The sequence below is a fragment of the Pteronotus mesoamericanus genome, unplaced genomic scaffold, assembly GCF_021234165.1.
Source record: "Pteronotus mesoamericanus isolate MK-2021 breed Mesoamerican mustached bat unplaced genomic scaffold, CSHL_Meso_final contig_164, whole genome shotgun sequence".
Classification (NCBI taxonomy): Eukaryota; Metazoa; Chordata; class Mammalia; order Chiroptera; family Mormoopidae; genus Pteronotus; species Pteronotus mesoamericanus.
In genome coordinates, this window is record NW_026555065.1 from 3,207,364 (window position 1) to 3,229,598 (window position 22,235).

Consider the following 22,235-nt stretch of genomic DNA (forward strand, 5'->3'; position numbering starts at 1 on the left):
ACACCTCAGGCACCACTCTGGGTCCTCTGTCAATTCATTTCATCCTCACACACAGCCTGAGGCCCATCCTGTCATCGTCCCCATTGAACAGATGGGGACTGACCCAGAGATGGCAGTCATTGGCTCGAGGTCTAGAGTTACCAGGTAGCATCGCAGGGTGCAGACTGGCTTTCTGGGTGCAGTCTGTGCTCTCACCACGGCACTGGGCTGCTTCTCGCTCCAAATGCCCCTGGCGCCTGGGACGTTAGAAGCAGGACCAAGGTAGACAGTAGGTCAGGAGGAGACAAGAGAGCAGTGGGTCAAATTTCTCAGTGGGGCAGGGAGAGAGCCTGGCTGTCAGTCACACAGCCTGTCAGAGCCAGCGTCTGATTCCCTGTCCCCAACAGCAGATGGCTGTGGAGAAGGGGAAAGAGGGACTCAACAAAATGTACCCATTTCTACTTACAGGAGTCAGAGGAGAGGGAGGTTGGGGGGCAGAACTCACGCCCTCCTCGGGGGTCAGCAAGAAGGGGGAGCAGTGGCTGTGTAAACCCCTGTCTTCAGTAGCGGGGCCGCCACCGCTGGGCCACGCTGGAGTCCCGGAGCAGAAGGCAGCCACCTCAGCCCCAGGGAGGAGCATGGGTCTTACCTCCACCCATCCCTCCTCAGGAGACTCTCCCCGCAGCACCCCTCCCCCTTCCCTCCCCATTAGGTACACAAACATGCAGTGGCCCAAATGTCAAAAATGGCCACCTGAGCCTTGGGTATTTGCTGTCAATATTTCATGCCTCAAACAACACTGTCTAAACAATACCTATGAAATATGAATGGATTGAGGTTTTGACAAGCAAATAGTCCAGGCATAATACCAGGGCAATGAGGAGGGGGGCGATAATGAGGTCTGGAGGGAACACAGGGACAGCAACCACACCCCTGGAGTCAGGCCAAGGGTGTGTGGGACGACTGTCCTCTGTGTACGGTCACAGGGAGCCAGTGCGCTGGATACAGGGCTGAGCTGGGGAAAAGGCCATGAGGAGCCTGCTCGGTGCACCTGAAGCCCCTTCCCTTCCGGCTAGGGACAGGGTGTAGGGGGTAGGTCAGTGTCAGGTCTCCAGGGCCAGAAGGGTCAGAGAAAGGTGCGGGCTGGCACGGTGCTGGGGTCTTCTTTATACGCCCATCTGTCCTTGAGCTGCTCTGAGCCCCTCACCCTGGAGGGTGCTTCTCTGGCCTTTCTCTCCAGCCTGCACCTTCCTGGGGTCCAACCACGGCACCCCTGTGTTGTTCTCTCTAGACTGGCTCCCCCAGCCCTTGAGCCATCTGGGCAGGGCAAGAGTGTCCATCCCAGTGACCTGTGAAGGCGGCATGGCCTGGGGCACCTCTCACCTCCCTCCACCTCCCGAAGCCTCTGTCTCCAGGAGTCTTATCCCCAAGCTCCTTCCTCCTGGCCAAGAGGCCATATATTGTCCATAAGGTCCAGGGCTCTTGGGCCGTGGTTTCTCCAGCTATAAAGTGAACGGGTTGAACATGTTTTCTCTAACACTTGGCAGGTTCACAGGTCACTACCTGCCCTCTCTACCCGCTACCCCCACCCCACAGAACCCCCACGAGTCAAGGAATTGCTCTCTGAGGTCAGAAAGCAGGTGGAGGTGTCTTGAGTTAATCTGACAGGCTGATGGGAAGGGTCTGCTGGAAGACAAATAGGCCCAGCTGTGGAGCATGCTGGGACCTCAGCCTGTGGGGGTGCGAGATGGAGAGGGAGCTGCTGAGGCCAGAGCTGGGAGCTGGCTGGGCCCAGCCACGGCATGGGGAGCGACATCTGTTGTCCAGCGTATACTGGGAACATTGCCTCACTTGAGCTTGTTTGAAAAGTCTGGAGGCAGCACCAGGAGCCAGGGCAGCAGGGATGACCAGCTGGGGTCTTGTTAGCAGCCTGGTGAGCAGTTCATAGTGGTCCTCAGAGGAACTGGTCACTGGGGTCAGAGTCCAGCCCGGTTCCCCAGCAAAAAGTGGGTTAGCTGGTAAGTCCTGGAGCACTAAGTGAGGGGCTGTGGAAGTCTTCAGCACAAACCAGCTCTCTCCCCAAAAGCCACTTATACAAATGAGGACTCAGGTGCCAGGACCCTCCCCAGATATCCCACATCCCATGCTCTCAAGGGATGGGCTGACTACAGACCGCTCACCAGTGGGGCACCTGAAATGGCTGTTTTGGCTCTGCCTTGCCTGGGGGGCCTGGCCAAAGCTAAGGCAACAGCTTCAGGGTCAGCATCTGTGCTTGGGAGGAACCAGAGGACCCACATCAACCATAAACTTGGCTTTGTTGTCTAATCTCTGGGTGGGCATTCAGGCCAGGCAGTGGACGTGGAAGTGGGATGGGTGTTTGGAAGTCAGGGGCAGCCTTCCCCATCGGGGGCCACCTGCTGCCCTGGCCAGTGCCAGGCAAGCAGAAGCGTTCTAGCTGCTTGTCAGGACGATGCATTTCATCTAGCTCACTCCTAAGAAATTAACGGGGTTGGTGGTAGCGGCTGATTTCCCAAGCGTACAACATTGGTAGGGGTGGCAGCGGGGGTTTTCTGTAATCCTTCACTGATGGATTAGATGGTGGGGCAGATCTCTCAGGAGCAAAGATGACTTTGAGAAAATGTGGATGTCAGAGGAGGAGAGCCATAACCTTCCTTCCTCAAACTACTGCCAGTAAGCCTTCTCAGCGCTGGAGCAGTTGATGGAAGCTTCGCTGCTGTTGCCTCCCAACTCAGGAGGCTGTAGCATTTGACTGCATGATAAGAAATTGCCAGGCACTTTCTAATTACAATTATCATCATCATGGATGTCTTTCTTAATTACTTTCTTATAATTAGATGTTGCCTTTTCCTCAGCATTTGTATACTTTGCTGATTGATGACATTTGAGAGCCCCAAAATAAGGACATTTGGGGAGGAGGGCAGAAAGGTGGGGGAAAGGGAAAGGAACCTATTCTTTTCAGGAAACCTGATAGTTTCAGGGCCTTTGAAAAAAGAAATCGGGGAAAGCAAATGATGGACATGACAGGTCATTTCCTGAGTGGATGGGGAAAGAGCAGGAGTGTGGATTTAGGAGTTGGGCTTTGCAGAGGATCTCTAAGTGTTAAGCCTTGGAGGAAATATTCTTGAAAAGCCACCAAGGCTACCATCTTTCAGGCTTGGGTTTCATTTTAGGAAACAAGGCTAGGATGAAGTACACCCTTGTGGGATGCATTTCGGAGTTAATTAAATAACTGAGGTCTGGGGTAGCTTGATTTTTCTCCGAAGCTAGTGATGCGTTCTGCACATCCCTAGGCCTCAGGGAGTCATTATAAAGTGGTTTATGCTCCTTGACCAGATGGTCGGTTTTCATGGTCTGTTCCTGTTCTTCCTCCCTCTCTCCCGGTCCCCTGTAGCCCTGTGTACGGAGGAGTGTGTGCACGGCCGCTGTGTTTCCCCGGACACCTGCCACTGTGAGCCCGGCTGGGGAGGGCCCGACTGCTCCAGTGGTGAGTCTGGGGGTTTTGTGGGGGATGTGTGGGCACCTGGCTCTGGCTCAGGAGGCTCCGTGCAGAGTACATGCCGAACTCTTTGGGTTGGGCTGCGGCTGCCTAGGCGAGCGGGGGTGTCACAGAAGAGGCACACCTGCAGTTTGGTATATGATGGGGTGGGGGGCACAAGGGGCACGGGGGTAATGGTTAGAGGGATCTGGAGGGGCATTGTGTGTTGGGGGGGGATTGTGGGATTATCTGTACAGCTCTGACTGTTGATGGAACACTTCTGCATATACTCTTGGGGGTGGAGTGAAATTGAGATGCCACCAAAGGGTGCAGACCCAGGAGGTCACTGTGGTCAAGACCTGGTCCTTAGCTTTGCTAGTCCAAAGGCTTAGTTTTGTGGGTGCTCACAGAGGCTCAGGGGACTGATTCATGAGACTGGTGGACACTGGGACGCCTCTGTGTCCCCAAAGATAGGAGAATGGGACACTTGCAGGGACAAGTCGCTGTGTTCCTCCATCTCTCTGGGGAAGGCTTCCTGGTAAGCGTGGGGTAAGGTGGATGCTCTTGGGACCCACCAGGTGATCACAGCAGCCTGGGGCGTGTCTCTACTGTGGGGCTGGCCATTGAGAGGATGAGGTGTTCCTGACAGCTGCTCAGGCAGTTCTCTGCCAAGAGCCCAGATGAAGGCAAACCCTTCCCCTCTGGCTTATTTCCCCTAAATGCTTGCAGATGATTCCCTTTCCATTGGTACATCTTCCAGTTAGTGACTGGTTAAGACATGGTCTTATTTGATTTTCCAAGAGGCCTTGATTAGTATCACAGCCTGTTTTCTTCCGGATTTGAGCTGAGGTAGAATGTCCTTTTTATTGTGGCCCAAGTAGAGAACATAGCAAAGCTGATCCATTAGCGGTCTTGCCTCCATTATTGACCCATCTTTGGGAGCCACTGTCCCATAGCGACTGCAGTAATGATGAAGAGTTGGAGAGGGAATGTTGGGCCCACGGTGACCCAATGTGGTGCTTTTTCCCTTTTTCTGTTCTCTCTGCTGGGGTGGAAGCATCTACTTATGGTCCTTTTTCCCCAAAGGCCTTCCTGGAGCCTGCCTGTCTGCCCAGTGCATGAGAGCATACCCACGAAGCAAGGCTCTTGCATGTGGTTTTTGTTTTGAGCCTGGGTGGTTATCTTGGACCAGGGAGTCCAAGATCTCTTTGGTTCAAGAGACGCTCTCCAATGTGTTGGTGACTGTGCTGGCCCCCTCCTTCCATCTGTTTCACTGTGTGGAGGTGGACCACACTGAGACACAGGGCCAGGGACTCCTCCAGACAATGAAAAGCAAACCGGAGGAATACGTGAGTTAAAGGAATGTGTTCAACCAGTCTTTCCGTGAACTACAGGAAACATGTTGATCGACATGCCTGAGAGCTTTTCCCCCCTTGTCCGTGTTCTGTTTTGTGTAATTTTTCTTACAATGAATCTTTGATGAAGAACTAGCTAACCTGGCCTAGGTGAGCTCTGCTGGGACAGGCCTGCTTACTGCTGCTGGATTATAATGTCCAAGGCAGCCTGTTGGAGGCTGAAATACAGCCTGAGTCCCAGGAGCCCTGAGAGCATATAAATCACCAATCAGAGCCAGTGTTTTTGGTGCCCATGATATGCTGGGCTGTGCTGGGCAGGGGGCGGCCCTGGAGAGTCTTTTATGAACAGTCTGTGTCTCTCAGGGTTTCCGGTCTGAGGAAGAAACTGGAATAAAGGTGGCACTTGATGAACTGGGGTAGGCGGTTTTTAGAGTAAATCTTGCCTCTGGAGTGAGTTTATCAAGCAGGTAGGGAAACAACCTTGTTTCTTTATATTACAAAACTGGGCTTCCTAGTTTCCCCACCCCCAATTCAGTCATCAGAGTCAGTGCTGAGCAACCCACAGCTGTTTCCTCAATAAATCCAACCTCATGGTTTGAAGAGTCACCACCCCTGGGTCTACGCGATGGCATGTACTTCTAAACCCACAGGGAGTCCTAGAAGATGTGTTCCAACCCTGTTTTCAGGGACAGCCACGTTGAAGGGAATTCATAGACTGCCGCTCCAAAACCATTCAGAGCATTGAATGATTACATGCCCCGCCATGAGCTTTCCAATTTCTGCTTGAATCTCCCCCATTAACAAGGAGCTCACTGCCTTCTATGGAAGCATGTTCTGACTCTTGGCAAGTTTTCCCTTCTCTCGAGTGGGAATTTATCTCTACCTTCTACCGGTTGGTTCTCACTCATGATGAAGGCCAGGGCAGCCATGGCCCTCCTTCCCAGGTCTTGAATTTCTTCCAAGGAGCTCAGTGAACAAGGCCGCAGATGTGTAGGGAAAGGTGGTCATCTCTGAGTAGTTGATAATAGCCATTGGGGCCACATAGAAGAAACCAGAGTCCCCTTCCATGGATCAGCCCTTCAAATATTAGAAGACAGTAAGTCATCTACTTCCTCCCCCAAATTTCTATTTTCCAAGCTCCTTTGTTGCTCACATGGCATGGCCTGAGCTGCCTTCCCCATCTGGTTTCTCTCCATTTGGCTGTGGCCTTTACTCCTTTTAAACTGTCATTCCTAGATCTGACCACACAACTGCAGGCTTGTATGGAAAAATGATATAAAGATAGGTATTACTTATTGAATTTTACTCTGCACTAGACACTTTATCTTCTCATTTAGTCTTCACAACAGCTCTGTGGTATAGGGATTATTATTTGCCATCTTTTATAGGTAAGAAAGTTCAAGTGCAGAGAGGTTAAACAACCTCCAACAGACATTCAGCTAGTAAATGGTAAGACTGGGATTATCAGTCAAGTGAAAACCTAGGTCCTAAATCTGAACACTTAGTTATTAGGCTCTCCTTCTTTCTGGATGCTCAACTTCTATTAATACAGCCTCAGGCTGAAATTGATTAGAAAGCATAGGTGCTCACAGGGAAAGGAAGGATCTGCTTGAAAGATGTGGCCCTGAGATATTGTTGTGGAGACAGAGGAATTAGCCATGGGGCATACATTCTGACTGGGTTTACTCCAAGCACTTTGAGGTTGTAACTGTTGTGCCATTGGCTGCCTGTTGGCCTGCGTGTGCACTGCAGTGCCTTAAGGTCTTCGTGGGAACCCCGTCCGTGGGGATGGTGCCACAGTCAATGCATTGTGTATCTCTGGAGATTTCTGAACGGGATCTGGCCATAGATGTGTCTCTACATGTGCCATTCTGGCAGGGAAATTTAATTGAAAGTATCATTCTTGTTTTCTGATTCTAAAATTATACCTATTAATGTTAAAAAGAAAGTTCAAAGAAAAAGGATAGACAAAAAGGTTAAGCCCACACACCCAGGGATCATTTCTCCTGGCATTTGGTTGCTCTCCCTCCCTGATACCTCTCCACACACTTGCACTCAGAGCTGGATGCGGATACAACCCCTATTACTTAGATCAAACGTGTGTGCTATTCTGTGACTTGCTTTTCTAACTTAACTTAATGTCATGTGTTCATGTTCTTGTCAATAAACATGAATCTTTCCTCAAATTTTTAATGGCCTTACAGAATTTCATTCTGTGGATTACCAAAAGTATTTAACCAGTCTCTTGTTGATGGGCATTTGGGTCGTTCCTGATTTTTCACTATGTAGGCCAACCATCCTTTATCCAAGATCCTTAGGGCCTGTTGGTTTCAAAATTTATATTTTTTCAGAGTTTAGAAAGGTATATTGTGACTATATCATGTATGACATATACCCCCAGTGGGGTCTAGGCACTGCCCTGGAATGAAATATAATAATACTTGTGCAGTGACATATAACGGATCACATCTAGTGACTACAACCATAAATCAGTTCAATGAAGATTTTGTCTATAAATGAATTTTGGTGCTGATCTTAAAAAAATTTCTCTTGGACTTTCTAGAGATTTTGGGTGGTGGACACACAGATGAGGGACTGTGGCCCTGGATAAAAATACTGCCGTGATTCTTCTTGTGCATAAATCCTTGCCCACTTGTTCCAATTTCTTCTTCGGATAAATTCCTGGAAGTGGCAGGGAGGGTTATAAAGATCCATCATCCTGCCGCCTGCCCCGGCCCTGCCCTCTGTGGCTGCCAAGGGATTTATGACTTTGATAGTTGGGAAGGGGCTGAATCCAGTACTGGGGTTGGGGTGGAGACTTTCCATTCTCTTACAGACTTATAACCCCATAGCCTAATTTCCTTAAGGCCTGGACTAATTTCTTTCTGCTCCATAAAGGAAGTGAGGTGATACTAATTTGCCTGGTAGGTGGACACACATCAGCGCCTGGGGATAATTCTGAGATGTTAGGCGAACCAATACGGGGAAGTGGAGCGGCTGCATGCTTGGTCATAAACCTCCATCCTATATAATAATGAAGAATAAAAGGATGAAATGTCAGTCTACCCTGAATAAAGACTACAGAGTGACTCTTATTAAATTGCACTAATCTCACAAGTGGAGATAAAAAGAAAAAAAAGTTTTCCTATATTGAATATCTAGCTTTTTAAAGTAATTAGGAATATTAAAGCACTGACAATGATTGAGATAGAAGCATTATTCATAACTTTTATTTCCGCACTGGGCAGTGATCCAGTATATTTCATTTATGAGGTTTTAGCTGTAAGGAGAAGGACGTGAGCCAATTCCTAAATTAAATATGCCCTGTTAACTTTTATAAATGTTACCAAAGAATCAACTTGGAAATTTAAGCCTTCACTGTATTATTTAATTATTCTATTTCTTGGGTCCTGCTTCTCTGCTTCCATCTCATGGTGCTTTGAAGTTTGGGTTCTGGGCTATAGAATAATATTTTGGTTTTGGGCTCAGACCTCCGCAAAAGGGCTGAGTTAGGCAAGACAGAGAAGCCCACTCCACCCCCCACCATTTCCCCGCCATTTCTCACATTCTTAGATTCCACTAAACTGGTTTTATCCACATGCACAAACAGAGCGTAGGAAAGTAAAAGCTCACTACACAGTTTCTTACTATCTGTAGCAACTTCCCCCTTCCCGCCAGGGCTGGGCCCGAGGCAGGGCTGCAGAGCAGGCCTGAATAATGAAGGCAGCAGGAACCAAGTTGGGACTCCACCAAGAGGAGCTTCTGCCAAGTCAAATGTGTCCTTATCTTGAATGGTGTGTGGGACCCCTGGCTGACTTGGCTGTCAGCTATCCTTGCAGCTTAAAATAAAACATGTAACAGCTCAGAAACATGCCCACACTTCTAAACTAGCCTGGAATCGAAGCTTTTCAAACTGAGATATGCGTTACCTAGAGATTATTTTCTGCATATGGTAAAATATATTTAACATAAAATTTATTATTTTAACCATTTTTAAGGGTGCAGGTCTGTGGCATTAAGTACAACTACACTGTTGTGCAACAATTACTACCCTCCATCTCCAAAACTTTTTCATCTTCCTCAACTGAAACTTCATATCCATTAAACACTAATTTCCCATTTTCACCCCCACCGCCAGCCACAAGCAACCACTGTTCTACTTTTTTGTCTCTATAAATTTGACTACCCTAGGTACCACACATAAGAAGGATGATACAATAGCTGTCACTTTGTAACTGACTTATTTCACTTAGTATAATATCTTCTAAGTTCATCTATGTTGTAGGAAGTGTTGGAACCTCCTTACTTTCTAAGGCTGAATAGATTTCCCTTGTGTATATATACCACATTTTGTTTATCCATTCATCTCTCAATGGACACTTGAGTTTCTTCTACCTTTTGACTATTGTGACTCATGCTGCTATGAACATGGGTGTGCAAATATCTCTTTGAGGTATTTGAGAAAAAAAAATACCTGCTTTTACTTCTTTTGACTATATACCCAGAGTGGATTGCTGGATTATACAGTAATTCTATGTTTATTTTTTCAAGGAATCGCCTTCTGTTTTCCACAGAGTGTGCACCATTTTACATTCCCACCAGCAATTCACAGGGTTCGAAATTTCTCCACATTTTTGTGAATGCTCGTTATTTTCTGGGGGTTTTTGTTTTTTGTGTTTTTTTTTTTTTTTTTGATGGTTGTTATTCCAGTGGGTAGGAAGTGGTATCTCACTGTGGTGTTGATTTACATTTCCCTGATGATTAGTGATGTTGAGTATGTATCTCTTCATGTGCTTTATTGGCCATTTGTGTATCTTCTTTGGAGAAATGTCTGTTCAAGTTATCTGCCCATTTTTTAAAACTGCGTTATTTTGTTGTTGCTGTTAAGTTGTGCATGTTCTTTATAGATTCTGGATATTAATCTTATCAGGTATATGATTGAAAATATTTCTTCCCATAACATGGGTTGCCTTTTCATTCTATTAATAGTGTCCTTTGATGCACAAAGGTTTTTAATTTTGGTAAATTCCAGTTTATGTTTTCATCTGTTGCCTGCGTCATTGGCGTCATATCCAAGAAATTATTGCCAGATCCAATGTCATGAGGCTTTCCCCCCATGTTTTTGTCTAAGAGTTTTATAGTTTAAGTTCATGCACTTAGGCCTTTGACCCATTTTGAGTTAATTTCTACATGTGATATAAGGTAGGGGTCCAACTTCAGTTCTTTTACACATGGATAGCAAGTTTTCCCTGCACCATTTGTTGAAAAGCCTTTTGCTAATAATTCTTGAAGCTATGGAGTTCACATTTTTCACCATGTAATGGCACATTAGTTACTTGGTAAGTAATTTAAGTATTATTTGTTATATTAAAACATACAGATTTATTATAGAACTGAATGTGGAATGGGCATTTATTTTTTTTAAATGTGGCCATTTGAGCCTTTGGCGGACCCCTGCTGCTATGCCATCAGGCACCCCAGTGGCAGGGTTGTTTTAGGGGAGAAGCTAGAGAAGCAGTGGGAAAGGCAGGAAGTCCGCAACGAGAGTTAGGTCTCCCAGAGCTGGCGACTGTTTGCAAGGATGGTAGAGAGGGATCAGGGCTTAAGCCCTTTGCCCACTGCATTTTTGGGAACTCTGCCTTCCCTCCAGCATGTCAGGCTGCCTGCAGTACCCCACGGTCTGTGCCTGGGCTCCTTGCTGAGGACTGGCATAAGGGCTCCGGTCCAGCCCACACTGCCTCATCTTAGGCGTTCCAGGGCCTCTGCACTTTCCCACAATGTTCAGTGCTGGCCTACAGGCGCTGATAGTCATAGACTCGCATATCACTGGCTTGGGCATTCTGTTTTCCTGCAGGTCTCTTCACATATATGAAAGCCTGTCTCCACATAATCCTGGAATGGTGTGCTAGGAAGTATGATCTAAAATCCCCAAACCAAATTCCTGATCACTGAGATCTTATGATTTAGCTTGAAATCATTAGATCACGAACAGGGAGGGACCTCAGAAACTGTCTGGTCTACTCTTTCCATTGTACAGATGGGCAAACTGAGATCCAGAGAAGGGAAATGCTTGCCTGCGGTTACCCAGGGAGGTAGTGGCAGAGCTATAACTTAATCCCTGGTCTCCTGACTCCCGTGCCTTTGCCTCCCACCAGCTACTCTTGGAGTTCAAGGCTGGAGTTGTCTTAGAGGCAGATGGGTCTCATTATAGCAAAGTAAACAGGCCAAGCTGTTCTACAGACTTTTGTGCTGATGACCCAAAGGTTCCAGACCCTCCTGGTTCCTTCTCTGTGTAGGCCTGGAGGACAGAGTCATGACTACTGGTCAGACCAGGGCACTGGGATTGGGGATTTCTGCGGGGGCGGCGGCAACGGGGGTGTCAACCCTGCCATCTTCCCATGATGCTCTGTTTCTGGAAAGTCAAAATCCAGCATCAAGGGCCCTGGTGACCCTTCCGATGACACCTGGGAAGGCAGTCTCCTACCCTCCCTGCATCCCCCTGCCCCCCCACAGAGACCATGCACAGCCCTCCTGTGATTCTCTCTGGTAATGCTGGGACTTGGAGAAGGAGTGGGGGGGCAGGGTGGGGAACAGCCATGGGTGGGGCTGCTTATGACTCATATTCTCTCCTCCCCGCTGTGGGGGCTCCTGGTGAGCCCTGGATTGCTTCATCTGAGAGAGGGTGTGCAGAGGGGCGGTTTGCGAACAGGGAGGCTGCAGCTCTCTCATATTCTTTTTTCACTACACTGAGCCGGCTGTCAAGGTTAAAGCAACTTCAGATGAATCACCACAAAGCAATTACACTGCTGGTCTTCGGTTCCTTGCGTGCTGCCCTGCCCAGCCTGCGGCCCTCTCAGAACCGCCTGGGCCACCTTCTGTCGGCATCTGCTGTGCCTGCGGGCCTCCCCGGATGGTGGGCTCTGCGTCAGCACTGCACTCTCGGTGCAGTCACTGTGATGGGGACAGAAGGGAGCTATGGATGTGGCAGCAAATGCTTGTTCAAGGTCTGTATGTAAGAGGCTCTGCTATTCCCCTCAGAATTCTAATTTTGAACAAAAAAGAATCCAGTAGCCGGGGCCATGGGCCCTGTTGGCTCAATGTTTTCTGCCCCTTGAGTTCCATTTAATGAACATTTATTGAGTACTTCTCTGACACCAACACTGTGAGGGGCCGAGGGCTGAAGGGGGAGGTTAGGGATGAGTAGGGCATAACCCCCATCCTCAGGGTACTTGAGCAGAAGCAAGAACCACTAGTACAGAGAAGAGGGAGGAGGAAAAGTCTAGGCAGAGAGAGGGATCTGGCCTTTATGGGAGGGGGCACCTCGATAGTTCAGGAAAGCCGCCATGGGAGGGTGGAGGAAGGAAGGAACCAGATGTGTGCTATGGTCTCATTTTAGATGAAGAAACTGAGGCACAAAGAGGTTAATTGAATAGCTATGGTCCCATGGCTGGTGAGTGTCAGAGCGAGACTGTGCTTCTTTCCAGAGGACATGGAGGAAGGGGGATAAGAAATGTGGGAACCAAGTCACTTATGAGGCACAGGTGACAGAGGCTGAAAGAGACCTCAGTCCAGCCCCAGTCTGAGTCCTGGGGGCTGGAGCTGCAGGGGAAGGACAGTGGGAAGATGGATCTGCTGACCTCTCTGTCTGTCTTTCCACCCTTGGACATCACCTCTCCTGGCCCCTGTCGCCTCTTTTTGGGCTCCCCCCAGCCTTGTTTATGCTCTGGAAGCTGTGAAGAGGTGTGTGTCCTCCCTTCCAGAGTTTCTTTCTTCCAAAGGTGCCTCCCTGGAGAAATGGGAAGTGAGAGGGAGCAGATACGGGGTGCCCTGCCCTCATGGGGGCCCAGAACATTGGGTGGGTGAGGATGAAGCTGAGCTGGGGGCCGCCCATGGAGACCCCAGAACCCAGGACTGAAGGCAGCTGGTCCCCCATCCCTACCCCTGCACTGAGTCCTACGTCTGTGATGATGCCTACCAGGAAAGGAGGGGAGACCTTCTGAGAGCCCCTTTCCCAGGTCCAAGGAGCCAGGGGAGGCCATGGGAAGAAGGGGACATGGGGCCACTGCACCTCCAACTCCTTGAGAGAGGGCAGCCTCCCTCCCCTGCCCCCCCGCCTCTCAGTCCAGGAGAGATCCTGGGACCAGTACCATCTGAGAGGGTCAGGCAAGGCCCTAGCATGTAGTCTATCCTGAAAGTCAATTTTTTTTTTTTAACCTGAGAAAGCCAGAAATTAGACAGGCTGGAGTCTGCATAAGCTGTGTGTTCAAGGGGCTATTGTAGGGAAGTGGAGGGAGGTACATTCTGCCCAACTCAGCTCCGGCCATCTGCTCCCTGAGAACAAAATTAATAAATAAATAAATGACACACAGGGAATCCTAAGAACTGAGAAGAGGGAGGATGGTAGGAGAACCCACCTAGAATGTGACAAAAGCAGAACAGAGGGGCAGGAGCCAAGTTGGCATCATCGTGTAGGACTGGCAGCTGGTGCTGACACCTCTCCCCAGCCCCACTTAGGCGTGAAAAGGACACTGTGCCCCACCCCCACACACACGCACACGTCCGCACATGGCCTCTACTTCCAGAGTGGGCATGTGGGCATGGTCTCCATGGGAAACATAGCTCCTCAGAGGAGGCCATCACAAAAGGCTCCCACCAGCCCGGAACCCTGCAGGGGAGGGGAGGGAGCACGTGCTTCTTCTCTGGGGCCAGGAGGAACCTGCTGAGGGCAGGTCGGCTCTCCAAGACCTGCCCCATCTTAGTGGACTTTCAGTTCAGTCCCAGTCAGCTCGGGCCTGCTGTGTGCGGGGCACAACAGGGAGGTCTTATTTCATCCTCTTGCCGCCCCTCTGCCCATGAGGTGGGGATTACCACCCAGTTTGCAGGTGAGGAGGCTGAGGTTCAGGGACAGTTAGTCATTCCCTCAGCTGTTCAGAGTGTGTGCTCTTTCACTGAGGCATATTTCTACCAGAATACAGGGCTGTGGAGGAGGTGACATTTGAGGCTGAAAGCTAGGAAGCCTGGGCTTGGCTTAGTCTAAGTCAGCCTAAACTTCTGTCCAAACTCATATCCAGCACTTACTTTACATGTTATTCCATTCATTATTCAGTTTCATTCATTATTATTTCCCCCGTTTTTCAGATGAGAAAACTGAGGCCCAGGGAGGTTGAGTACCTGGCCCAAGGGCACACAGCTAGTAAGAGACAGAATCGGGATTTGAACCCAGGCAATCTGTCTCTGGAGACCACACTTGCAACTCTGGTTGATCCTTTATAGGGCTCTGTGCCTCCCCTCTCCAGCCCCTCCCATACCTGGGAGGTAGAGAGGTAGCTAAAATGGAAACTAGATCATGTCACTTCCTTGCTCCCCTTTGCCTGCCAGGAAGTGCCCCAGCTCCTTGGCCAGACCGTGAAGATCCCTCTGGGTCTGATGCCTGCCTAGTGTTCAGCCCCCTCTCCCCTTGTCCCACCCCGACTCCTCTTCCCCTCTCCCAGCTCTCCTTTATCCACTGACCCATTGCTCTTTTGCCTTCAAAACCCAGCTCAGGCGCCTCCGCTGCTGTCATGCTTCCCGATTCCCACAGACCTTGGCTGTATACACATGGCCAATGAGGTCCACACCGCCCCAGACAATTACCTTTTGATTGCATGTTTGCTACCTTTTCAGCCCCCAGCCCCTGAGACCAGGTCTTACTTGTCTCTCTCACCTGGTGCCCTACACACGCAGGTACATGGTGGGTGTTCAACACAGTGCTAAGTGGGACTCAGTAGATTTGTTCTCCCCTTTTATCATGTTTTTTTTCCTTCAGGTGATGCTCAAATGTTGGTACTAGAACTAGGGAAGAGCACTGGGGCTCTGGGGCGGATGCTCCGGAGTATGTAAAACCATGTCTCTTGATCTTCCAAAGCTTCTTACTTATCAGTGCTGCCCAAGCATTGTTCCCAAGGATTGCAGTGCGAGGCCAGGGGTCAGGTTGGGCCTTCAGAGGAAGGCACACATCGCATCCCACTGACAAAATGGGAAAGATGCTAAGAAGCTCAGAGAAGGATGAGACATGAAGCATCAATAGTTGGGTGTGTAAAGAGAGGGCATACCAGGCAGGCAGACTCACATAAGCAAAGGTACTAAATGGTGAGCAGGTGCGTGGGCCTGAAACAGAGGGTGCTGGGTGAGGAGTGGGAGCCAGGCTGCACCAGCAGGCCAGGCCAGGCCAGGCGGTATGGTGCTCTTACATCAATAGCCTGAGGAGCTTGGACTTTATTCCATGGGCCTTGGGGAGCCTCTGAAGGCTCATTTTGCATCATTTAAGTCTGCATTGTTTCCTAACAGGGAAACTTCCTATTTCTTCTCCCAAGTAACCTGCGACAAGATGTGGGCCTAAGTATGCAAAGAGAAGAGATGTCATAGGCTCTGATTGACCCCTCCAGTTCTGGCTAGTTCCTCCAAGCCAGCTGGACCGTGCCCCTGTCCCTGGCTGGAGGAGACCAAAGAACATATGGCAGGTTACCTTGGCATTGCGGGGTAAGCAGGTTGGATGGGGGAGACCGCTGTGATTAAGAGTTGGTGAATGGCTCTGGGCAGGGGCGACCCACAGAGGCTAGGCTGGACATGTCCTGATGTCTTTCTGCCTCCCTGGCCAGACCAATGGAGGCAGGCGTGATGGCTAGTGGGATGTCCTGTGCAGAGCACCTGGAACTGGATCTATTGCCGCCTGCATCTCTGACTCCCAGCCTGCCTCTTGGGCAGCCCTGGCCTCCGCTTCTAGTTCTCAGACACTAGTAGAGCCTCAGGGCAGGCAGCAACTGCCCACCAGTGCTCCGCAGCAGAGGCAGCCCAGACCGGGGCATCTGTCACCCTCTAATAAGGAAAGCCCATTCTGGCAGGCTGGGTAATAGGCCTCCAATTGAATAATTAATAAAGTTATAAAATATGTCTACTATATGGCCAGAATAATTCAGCTCAATTAGAAGCAATTATTTCTTGCAGTTATGCCACTTGGTATTTTTTATGAACAGCTGTGGCAACAAGACATGATTTCCAGATTTGGCTGCCTACGTGAGAGGTTCTGTTGAGACCAGTCCTTCCCTAGGGCTTTTTCCAGATGTGAAACATCCATCTCTTCATTCATGCATCCATCTGTGCATCTATCTGTCTAACCATGTATCAACTTATCCATCTGTCCATTCGTCCATCTATCCCTCTATCATCTGTCCATCTATGAACATGTCCATTTGTTCATCCATTTATCCATCCATTAATTCAGTAGACATTTCTCCATCCCTTTCCATGTGCCAGTGCATTAGGGTCTGGGCATGTGGAGATGGGTAAGGCCCTGCTCCTGCCCCCAGGGAGCTCCAAGCCCAGGCAAGCAGACCTGTGAGTTGTGTAAGCTCTCGTTCCTGTTCCTCCTCAGAGGTCCTGCCAGATAGGATTTTTGCTGTTCATCTTTTACCATGTGTTCCAGGGATACGCATCTAAGTATTTGGACTTACCCTTGGCCTTGAACCAAGTAATAGGCCCCTTCCTAAGATGGTTTAGCATGTTGGCCTAAATGTAAGCGTCTAAAGATTTGCTGCCTTCAAAATACCCACTGCTCTGGGTTCCAACTTTTTATCAAGTGGAGATTAGGGGATATGGGATCCAGTTCCGCCGTGTCCCCTCCCTTCAATGTGACCTGGACAAGATATTTACTTCTTGGCTCAGCTGTGCCATTGTGAGCACACAGGGGTGTCAAGAGGCTTGGGCCACCTGTTAGAGACCCAAGTTGTTTTTTTTTCCTGAAGCACTAGACATAAGTTGAATTCTGAGTTAAATCAACTCATACTTTATAGGCAGCCTGCAAGAAATCCTTTCATAAAGCCAATGCTCTTTTTACAGTAAAGATATCCTTCTTCTGATTTCTCTGCTTGGACATCGAGACTGTTCTTATAGGGCAGCAAAACCATGACTTGATTTATTAAGTCTCCGTAGAGCCCTTGCTGTAAGCTCGGCTCTGTGCTGGGCAAATCTGATGGAGTCATCTTATGAGTTATACTATGGTCACCAAACGTTCATTAGGGGCCTGCTATGTTCAGGGCTCCGGAGACACAGGTAGACCTACATCCTGACTCAGAGTTGGCCTCTCTGACATGGGCTTCCTTTTGCCTCTGTGTGAATCAGGGTGTCAGAGCTGGCAAAACAAAGTGAAAAGGGGAGCCACGGACTGTGAGAAGGTATTTGCAACACATATAACCCACAAAAGATTAAATATCCACTATATACATCTTAATCTTACAAATCAATACGGTCAGCCCAAGTCAAATACTGGCAAAGAATATAAACATGCACTTCCAGAAAAAGGATATCTTGGGGGCAATGAGCATATGAAAAGATGCTCTCCTTACTGGTAATCAAAGAAGTGCAAGTTAAAACTAAGAGATGCTGCCATATCATACCCATCACATTGGGAAAAACGCATTTCTGATAATACCAAGTGTTAGTAAGGGTGCAGGCAAGTGGACAGCCCCGTGCTGCGGGGGAGGGTGTGACATGGCAGTACCATGTTAGGGAGCAATTTGGTGATTTTAAATAAATCCAGAGATAATACCAACCCCATAATACCATCTTTCTCAAACATTTCTTTCTACAAAACCAAGATTGAAAAATGTATTTTATGTTATATTCCAGCACATGCATATTCACATACTGATATTTTAAAATCTCTTCTATTGAACTTTTTAAAAATGATAGTCATGACCTTTATATTGATTTCATGATTCTTTTCTGGGTTACAACTAACGTTTGAAAAATTCTGTTCCCGAGAGCCTGTTCGACATGAGCAAACAATGTTATCATTGTTTGTAATGGTGAAAAGCTGCTAGTAGCCTAGAGGTCCCTCAAGAGGGCAATGGATAAATTGTAATTCGTTTGTACAGTGGAATCCCCCTAGCAGTTTAAAGGAAGGAACTAGCGTCCTCTCTGTCTACTTGGATGAATCTCAGAGATATATTGAGTGAAGAAAAGCAAGTTACAGAGGGCTATATACATACCATCCAGTGTCATGTATATAAAGTTTAAAAGTGTGCAAAATAATGACTATTATGTATGGGTACATTTGGATGTAGTAAAAGTATAAAAACAGATGCAGAAATGATAAATACTAAATTCAGGATTATGTTCCCCCAGGAGTGAGGAGGAAGGCACAGGGAGGGATATGCACGGAGCTTCAGCTGTGTGATGTTTTACTCTAAAACAAAAACATCTCTATCAAAAATGGGGAATATTAAGATTTGATTGATGAATATACTATGTTTTAATTTTCTCTAAACTTTGCAATATGCTTCAAATATTCCACTTGCAAAAGAAAAGCCCTTTGTCTCCTCTCTCTCCACCTCTTCCGCACCTAAGCTCACATGAAGAAAAATAAGTGTGAGTTTTTGTTCACGCCAATCAGTTCATTTCAATCAGTCTTTTTGAGCACCTGACTGTGGGTCTGATGGTGCCAGGCGTGAGGTGTGGCATTGGCAGGAAGGTGGGGAGGACGTTACAAGTGAGCATGTGGCCCGCAGCAAGGGCACAGGCTTGCACCCACCCCTGCAGGTACTCCTGCCGCAACGAGGGGGCCCAATGTTCAGAGCCTGTGTCTCCCTGGGGAACCGGGGAAGTCTCCCTGGAGGAGGTGAGGACTGAAATGGGCCTTGAAGGATTGAAAGGAGAGGAACTTTGAGCTCCAGAAAGGCCCAGGTCTGCATGGGAAAGAAGAAGTGATAGGGCAGCTCAGGCCTCTGAACTGGAGCACTGCAGCTAAGATGGGAAGTGCTCCCTTGGCGGCAGTGCTCAGCAGGACATAGATGAATGGAGTGGAGAGGTGGGTCTAATCATCACTGGGGCTTTGGAGAGCTGGATTCCTGGAGCCTGTAGGAGACTGGAGGCAGCCTGTTTGCCTGCAGAAAAGCATAGCTTCTCAGGGACAGCCTGCTCCACCACACAACCTTGGATGAGGGCCCCCAAAAGGAAGAGGGGACAAAGTTTTGTTCAAATCCCAAACTTCAAATTTATTTGACCAGCTCCCAATAAATTCCTCACACCAGAGGCCTTGCTATCCATCTCAGGGTGGCGGCCGGAGGGGGTGGGTGGATTGCACAGGAGGTGGCTGTCTGAGATTGCTCGGGGACATGGCCACATGTCTTGCCAGGAGGCAAGCCCCTAAATCCTCCTGACTTGCTCCCTTTCTAGTAAATTCGAATAGTTTAAAATAACTCCCTCTGACCTTGAGGCTGGTTCCAACTTTGTGTCATCCATCAGCCCTAACCGATTTCTTATTAAGGTTCTGCTGTTCCCCTGGAAAAGTTACCACCTTAAATCAAAGAGCCGATTGGACAAGGGAGAGACAGAGGAGCTGGAGACAGTGGGGAGACAGCAAGTCAGGAAGATGAGGTTCTAGTCCTACTGCTGGGGTGAGCTGGGGACCTTCCCAGGGCTTCAGCTTGCCTGGGGTGGGGGGTGGCTAAGGACATAGTTTTCTAACTCTGCATGGCTTGAAAAGGCTGCCAGCGAGAAGCTCAGAGGTGAGCCTCTTCCTACGTTTTCCCAAAAGCCAGCAGGGAGAAGGCTCAGGGCAAGCGGATTCATAGCACTGACTGCATTTACCCTTCATTCATTCACTCATCTATGAGTTCATTTCACTTACTTAATCCCTTTGTGCGGGGTGCCTACTGCGTGCCTATTCTAGGTGCTGGGGAGACAGCAGTAAACAAGACAGAGTGCGTGGAGCTCCCTTTCTAATGGGATAGCCAATTAACAAGCAGAGAAATGAACACGGTAATTCCAAATGTTGGTATGAAGACAATAAAACGGTATTGAGTGAGGCCAGGTGGTCTGCGAAGACCTCCCTGAGGAGGGGACACCTGGGCCCAGGACCTGATTTATGTGAAGAAACAGTATACCAGAGAGTTGGAGTGTTGGTAAACCTTATCAGTACTTAGTAAATTTTTGACTCAGCAGAACAGAATTTGTTTTCTGCATGGAAGACAGTTGCTAAGCCAGGCTCTGTTGAGGATTTATAGATGAATAGGCAAGTTCATGCCTACATGGTGCCTTCAGTCCAGTAGCTGTGATCGCCCAACTGCCCCAGGAACTGCAGGCCAGAGTGCTTTGGGTGGGGCCACAGCATTGCACTGAAAGCTCAAAGAAGACACAGGTCCCCTCCAGCTGGATGTGCAGGGAAGGGCTCCCGGAGGGCAGAGCACCTACAGGGAGTCATACAGCAGGATGTGGGCTCTGCAAACAGCGCTGGGCCTGGATAGTGCTCATTTATCCCCACAGGTGCAGGTCCTGAGTGGGCGCACGTGTCCTATTAATTACCAAGTGAGCCGGGGCAGGGAGGAACTTGGAGTTGGAATTAGCTGTCTCTTAATAATTGGCAGCAGGGTGAGTGATGTGGATTGTTTTTCCCTGGCTGTTGCTGCTGCCAAAGCAAATTACTGAGGTGTCCCCTCATTTCTGCATTGCATGTCTCTCGGCTCCGGCTCACAGCCCTGACTGGGAACCGGGAGCCCTGGATGGTGCAGATCACAGGAGATGACAGATCTCCCATACAGCTCAGGTTTCTCTGGGAGAGAGCATAAGCCATATGAGCAACTCTCTTTCATAGGTCAATGCAATTTGCTTAGCGAATAAAGATGAGAAGGACAGATTTCTCTGCATTTGGTCTCAGCGCTCAACCTCTCTGGACATTGGTCACAGCCAGAAGGTTCAGAGGACAACCAAGAAATGCAGTGATTTTCCATGCAGCTTGGAAGCCGATGGCCTGATGTCTTCAAAGGCCACCCCCGCATCTCACTGGGGGAACTCCTGGAGGGCAGGCCCAGGCTGGCACTGGGAGACAAGGCATGAATGCAGCCCCTTTCCTTAAGGAACTTCGAGTCTAGTAGAGGGAGACAGGCAAGTCAATCAGTATGGCAGTGTTGTGGTGCTATCTTATGGCTGTGTACCGGACAGGACGAGAGGGTGGGAGGGAGGGGGCAACCCCATAAGTTGGACCTTCGGTGGGAGGGTTTTATTGCCCCCACTCTATGCCCATGTAGTACCTGACACAGACTAGAACAAACAATGTGAGACATTGTGGCCGCTAAATTATACTGAGATGCCACCATGAATTATACTGAAAAGAATGACAGGCATCTTTTCCTGGTTCTTGGGGGAGTGGAGCGATCAAGCTAATGCATAGTTTTCTGTCAGTTCTATATTTGTTTGTTCGGTTTTAAAATCTTCCTATAACCATTGGTTTCTGCAGATGCTTGACTGCACACAAATCTAGAAACAGGGATGGAATATTAGTAAGCACCTGCGTGTGGTGGGTCCTGGGCTGGGAACACGTAGACAGTAGTCTCATTTAGTCCTCCTGACAGCCTTGCAAATCATTCGCGTTCTACAGATGAGGAAATTGAGAGGCCAAGTTGTCAGGCAGAGGCAGACTGGTTTGAAAGACTATGTTTGCATAAGTTACTATGTGCCTTAGCCCAGAATTATCTAGTGAGCTACAAAGACAGCCCCACACTGGAGCCAGCCTCTGCTCAAATACTGTGTTACAAACATCTGAACCAAAGATTGCCGAACACCACTTTTCTTCAGGGTTAATCCCATAATCCTGCGTGTTCTTCCTTTCCTGTCAAAGTGGATGTCATTGTCATGTCAGATATCCATGTCCCAGCCAGGGTAGTTTGGGCGGTTAGAGCTTGGTCCCAGCAAGTCACAGTGCAGCAGGTAATCCAGGGCAGGTGCGCCTTTCAGGTTCCCAGAGCCCAGCTCTCGGACTGTTGGCTACAAGTTCTGATCGAAAGGACAGCCAAGCCAGACACAGTTCCCACAGCTCCTGCGTTCCGAGGACTTTTGCCAAACTTGGGCTTCCCAAGCCCTCACTACCTGTGGGGACAACCTGGGGGCTGCCCCTCCAATGAGCTGTCCCCTGCCTCAGAACCCAGACAAATGACCTTTCTTTCAGTCTCTCCTGAATGTCTTCTCCGGACCACTGGGGTCATTTCCCCTGGGTTGGGAAAAGGCAGAGGGACCTAGGTATTCTCACTAATTATAGCAATTCTCTTAAAACAGGGGTCAGCAAATATCAGTCCCTGGGCCATGTCAGTTCCGCAGACCACTTTTGTGAATAAAGTTTTGTTGGAACACGGCCATGCTCACGTGTTTCTGGACACCTGTGATTACTTTCCCACCACACTGGCAACGCTGACTAGTTGTGTCAGAGACTGCCTTGCCTGAAAAGCAAAAAATATTTACTGTCTGGCCCTTTACAGAAAGTCTTTGCTGATTTCCCTGTTAGAACATCAGAACTTTTTAGTGTGTTAACCCCGTGAAAAGTATTAAGTGCCTTAAAGGCAGGATCGCCAACCCTTTTCATCACCTGGGGTAATTTC

The 22,235-nt window shown here is 48.8% G+C and overlaps 1 protein-coding gene across 8 annotated transcripts in view; it reads left to right on the forward strand.

Moving 5' to 3' along the window:
* The window catches only part of MEGF11 (multiple EGF like domains 11), a 362,683-nt gene that overhangs the window by 184,735 nt on the left and 155,713 nt on the right, over positions 1-22,235 (forward strand). For all 8 annotated transcript variants that reach the window (XM_054565250.1, XM_054565252.1, XM_054565251.1 and 5 more), the window contains exon 5: positions 3,392-3,484. In XM_054565250.1, the coding sequence (XP_054421225.1) occupies positions 3,392-3,484 (93 nt within the window). The remainder of the gene's footprint in view (positions 1-3,391; positions 3,485-22,235) is intronic.